Source organism: Pterocles gutturalis, unplaced genomic scaffold, assembly GCF_000699245.1.
Source record: "Pterocles gutturalis isolate BGI_N339 unplaced genomic scaffold, ASM69924v1 scaffold39978, whole genome shotgun sequence".
In the NCBI taxonomy this organism is placed as follows: domain Eukaryota; kingdom Metazoa; phylum Chordata; class Aves; order Pterocliformes; family Pteroclidae; genus Pterocles; species Pterocles gutturalis.
This window is the reverse complement of record NW_010119396.1, coordinates 1-4026: the sequence shown is the minus strand read 5'-3', so window position 1 is coordinate 4026 and position 4026 is coordinate 1. Positions and strand designations below refer to the sequence as shown.

The 4026-nt window shown below is 51.2% G+C and overlaps 1 protein-coding gene across 1 annotated transcript; it reads right to left on the bottom strand.

The window, feature by feature from the left end:
- Positions 1 to 1337: 1337 nt before the first annotated feature.
- Positions 1338 to 3592, bottom strand: EDF1 (endothelial differentiation-related factor 1). The gene is made up of 3 exons (XM_010076559.1): positions 3203 to 3592; positions 2477 to 2570; positions 1338 to 1910 (listed from the first exon to the last, which is right to left on the bottom strand). Exons 1-3 carry the CDS (start codon positions 3368 to 3370, stop codon positions 1849 to 1851), a joined length of 324 nt encoding a protein of 107 aa, XP_010074861.1. The 5' UTR covers positions 3371 to 3592; the 3' UTR covers positions 1338 to 1848.
- Positions 3593 to 4026: the final 434 nt, after the last annotated feature.

The following is a 4026-nucleotide window of genomic DNA, read 5'->3' as shown; positions in this document are numbered from 1 at the left end:
GGAATTGCCTCCTCACGCCTGCGACAGATGGAGCAGAGCATCCCTCCAGCAAGACCTCACACTCCAGCAGCCACCTCCGGCTCTCAGCATCTGACGTTGGGGAGCTGCTGCGGGCGCTTACCCCGGGGTGCCAGCCCAGCAGAGCACTGCCTCCACTACCTCCAAGTGCTCGGGAAAAGCGTTGTTGTCTTTTGTAACACGAACTCGCTGCACCGAGATGCGGTGACATGCCTATGCTTTGGCAGGTGCCATCAGCAGCAGTTTCTTGCAGCGGCCACACTCCTCCGGGCAGGGGCGCAGCCATGGAAGTGGTGAAGTGCGCTGTCCCGGCCCCGCCAGGGCTGGGCAGAGCATAGGGCATAAGCCCCCTCCTCCACACCCAGCCCAAGAGCTCCCAGGGCACCCCAGGAAGGAAGCCCCCTGCTTTTGGAGGGGGGGTGAGGAGGGGGAGAGGTGGCTGGGAAGCAGGGATCAGGGCGGGGGGACACCCCACAGCACACCCCAGAGCAGCCTTGACCCCACTGTATGGGTGCCCACCTCCTGCAGGACTGCCCACGCGCCTCTCAAGGGCTTGCGATAACTTGCATTTAAATGTCATTGGGAAAAAGAAAAATGTTCCTGAGGCGCAGGCTGGGGGCCCAGGACCCCTCTCTTCCTCGCCAGCTTTCAAAACTGAATCAAATCCTATGCAACCCCCAAGCAGCCCATGGCCAAACCTGCCCCCAAGCACAGCAGCAGGCAGACGGTTCAGCCTCTGTGCAGGCGAGCAGCCCCTCCGGGATCCTGTTCTCCTCAAACCCCCAGCTCGGCCAGAGGGGATCAGGGCATCCCGCCTTCCCGGTTTGCGACAACTCGCTTTTTGGCTCTGTCCCACTCCGGTTACACCACGCAGCCACATGGAGCACCATCCCTGCAGCTCCACCACGGCGCTGTCCTGGCAGTGCCCTGCAGGAACAAGCCCCCAGCAAAGCTGTGCTTGGGGGAGCCAGGCACGGGCAGAGGCGAGAGATAACGTGGGCTCTGGCTTCGTGCAATTGCCGGATGGAGTGTCTCTGCATCCATCCTGCTCTGTAGAACGCCACAGAAACTCCACTCACCTCCACACAAGACAAACCCACAGTATTGATTTCATCTCCGGGCTGCAAGCCAAAGCTGCAGTCCTCAGCGGCAGGGAAAGGAGCAGCACAGCCAGCATGGCTGTGACAGCACTGCCCTTACCCTGGATGCTCCAGGCCATCCCATTAATTACGCTTCCAGAAGGAAGAGGGTGCTGCAGCTCCAGTCGTGCCCAACCACAAAATCTACTCCCAGCTGGTAAACACCCAGCAACCGCCCTGTGCAACTGAAGGGTATCAAATTTTATTATAGATCTCTTCAAAACAGGCTGGAAGGAACAAACAAAAATGTCATTGCGATGCAGTGACTGAGTCATCGTTTCAAATGCAAACACTAATCAACCCCCAACTCTCCCAAATTATCTATATATAATATATCCCACCCGTCCCCCAAATTGTTCCAATTAAATGAGCACATTTCAGACCACCCAAGTGTCTTAACATTAGCTGCTTCTAAACACCAAGACGTACATGTTTTCTGGCAAATCAGATGCAGTATTTTTTGGGGTTTAGTTCCTCAATTTCTGGAAAGGAGGAGGGAAAAACAAAATCAGGAAAATTGCTTCTTTAAGGTTGCCTTTTTACAGCAGGTACAGATTCGGCAGATTTTCCCCCCCCAAAGCAAGTCTGAAACCCTCTTGCTCAGCTTGGCAATACGAAGAGCGATTCCGGTGGTTTAGGAAAACCAGCCAGACGAGATCAGTCTGAACAAACTGATTTCGAGGCTTTGTTGTCATTTCCCTTTGGGGCCGGTTTCCAGCGGTTTTCCAATATCCTTCCCACGCAGTTTAAGGCCTGGAATAAGACAAAGGACACGACCACCATCAGCTGCCATCAGCACTCAGTCATTCACTTGATAAACCTTATTTCCTCAAATTTTTGTTATATGGAAGAGAGCATCCAAAAAAGAGGGCAGGGGAACCAGAGTTAGGGAGAATCCTGCTTTAGTTTCCAGGACAAAGCTGCAATTCTTGCTTGTGCACCAACCATCTTCCTAGAAAATGGTGTCTGAACAGGCCAATGAGAGTAACTACTGGCTGCAAGAGACTTTCCCAAGTATAATCAGGCCTTCACAGGTCTTAGTATCTCACTGATCGTGAGAGGACACCATACAAGGGTGGTCCCCAGGGCATTGCCCCACACATGAAGATGGAGGACAAAATAGAACAAGAGCTCTGGGCTCTGGTTTCAGTCAGCAGATCCAAGTTTTATCAGAACACAGCTCAATGACACTGCGCCCACAATAACCTACAGCCAGCAGCTGCTCCTGATCCGGAAAATGTAAGTAACATAAACCAAAATATCCTTCCTAGGCACTGAAAACACTGTCACTATTTTTGCGGTCTCCTTTCTTAACTTACCAATGGCTCTTTCGATCTTGCCCATAACCTGGTTATTGGGGATTGCTCTTCCTGATTCGTAGTCAGCAATAACTTGTGGTTTTTCATTGATTTTCTGAAAAGAGATGAGGCGCCTCAAAATGCTGGCTCCATACACAGCAAACACTCTGCACCAAGCCACCAGTACTTGCACAGATAAGTAACAGCCTCTAATTATGCCAGGATCAGAAGACAAAGTGCTCCTTCCAGGCTTACTCCATCACCATTATCACCTCCCTCCATTTGAGTGCCACAGCAGTGGGGACACCCATCCTGGACCAACTTCTCCTTCCCTCAGCCTCCCAGAAGGAGCAGCAACACTATGTACTGCTGTTCCTTCAGACAGCAGCAAACTTCTGAATGCTGCGTCAGTCCAGATGGTATAAAAAAACCTCACATCAGTGCGGAGTTGATGGGAGGAGAGGGGAAAAAAAAGCCTCCTACCAGCTCACCAGCTGCAGCAACGCTCCGTCTCCAAGCAGGTGTTCAAGGGCTGCACAAATAAACCCCTGAAATTTCCTAGATAACTAACGTTGCCTGGAGAACGCACTTCAGAGACGTTGTGTTCACCAAACTTCCTGCTTATGACACCATCCCACTGCAGCTGCCCACGAGGAGGCAGGAAACGTGCCCACCTTTACCTCGAGGTGCCCAAACCCGCCTCGGGAGAGCAGGAGCAGAGGCCGGCAGGCCCTGGACAACACTCACTGTGGCCAAGTCCTTCTGAGTCATGCCCTTGCTCTGCCGGCCTTGCTGGATCACTTTGCCCACCTCCAGGGGAACTCTGTCATGGTGCAGCTCTTCTGTTTCTCGGTCGAGCTTGGCTGTGTTCTTTGTAATAAAGTGTTGTTTGTTTTGGCCTGCTGCCCCTATCATTCAAAGCAAGAACAAAAACAAAAAACAAGGACAAACAAAACAAGGCTCAGAGCTGCGCCAAAAAGGCGCAAAGGGCTTTTTCTAAGCACTCAGCTGCCCAGGATCCCAGGGAGCTTTCCAGGTTTCCACATGCCAACATCAGCACTGATCTCAACCAGATCCTGCCTGCTGCAGGTCAGAGAACACGTTCTCTTAATCCTTTATGCTGATGTCTAAACACAGCCGTGCAGAGCCCTCCCCTTTCTCAACTTCACTCCAGATAGGCAAGATTTGCTATTGCTTGGGCATTTAATGTTCAAGCTTCACACAGACACACACATTTGTGCTGCAGCATGGGGGGGGTTAATATTTGAACTTGCTCCTTGTTTGCTCAGGTAGAAAGCAGCATGAATAAGTGGCTTTTAATCAATTTTCTGATGGCTTTTATAAGTAAACTCTAACTCCGCTCAGCTCTGCTGAAGGCCTGAGGTTCAAAAACATGCTCTTTTGTCTCATTTTAGGTACTGTATGTAAGTCATAGTTTGAATCCTTTCTCCCACATCACTCTTTGACATTCAGCCTCTTCCTAAAGCTGACTAAACCCGGCTCAAGGATCACCTATTTATTTATTTCCAACCACCACCACCTCATCTCTATGAGGAGAGAACCTGGGAACT

Coding starts and splice junctions, on each gene's coding strand:
- EDF1 (XM_010076559.1), bottom strand. CDS start 3,370: ATGATAGGGGCAGCAGGCCAAAACAAACAACACTTTATTACAAAGAAC. Junction 2,571..3,202: donor CTCAGAAGGACTTGGCCACA/GTGAGTGTTGTC, acceptor ATCTCTTTTCAG/AAAATCAATGAAAAACCACA. Junction 1,911..2,476: donor CAAGATCGAAAGAGCCATTG/GTAAGTTAAGAA, acceptor GTCTTATTCCAG/GCCTTAAACTGCGTGGGAAG.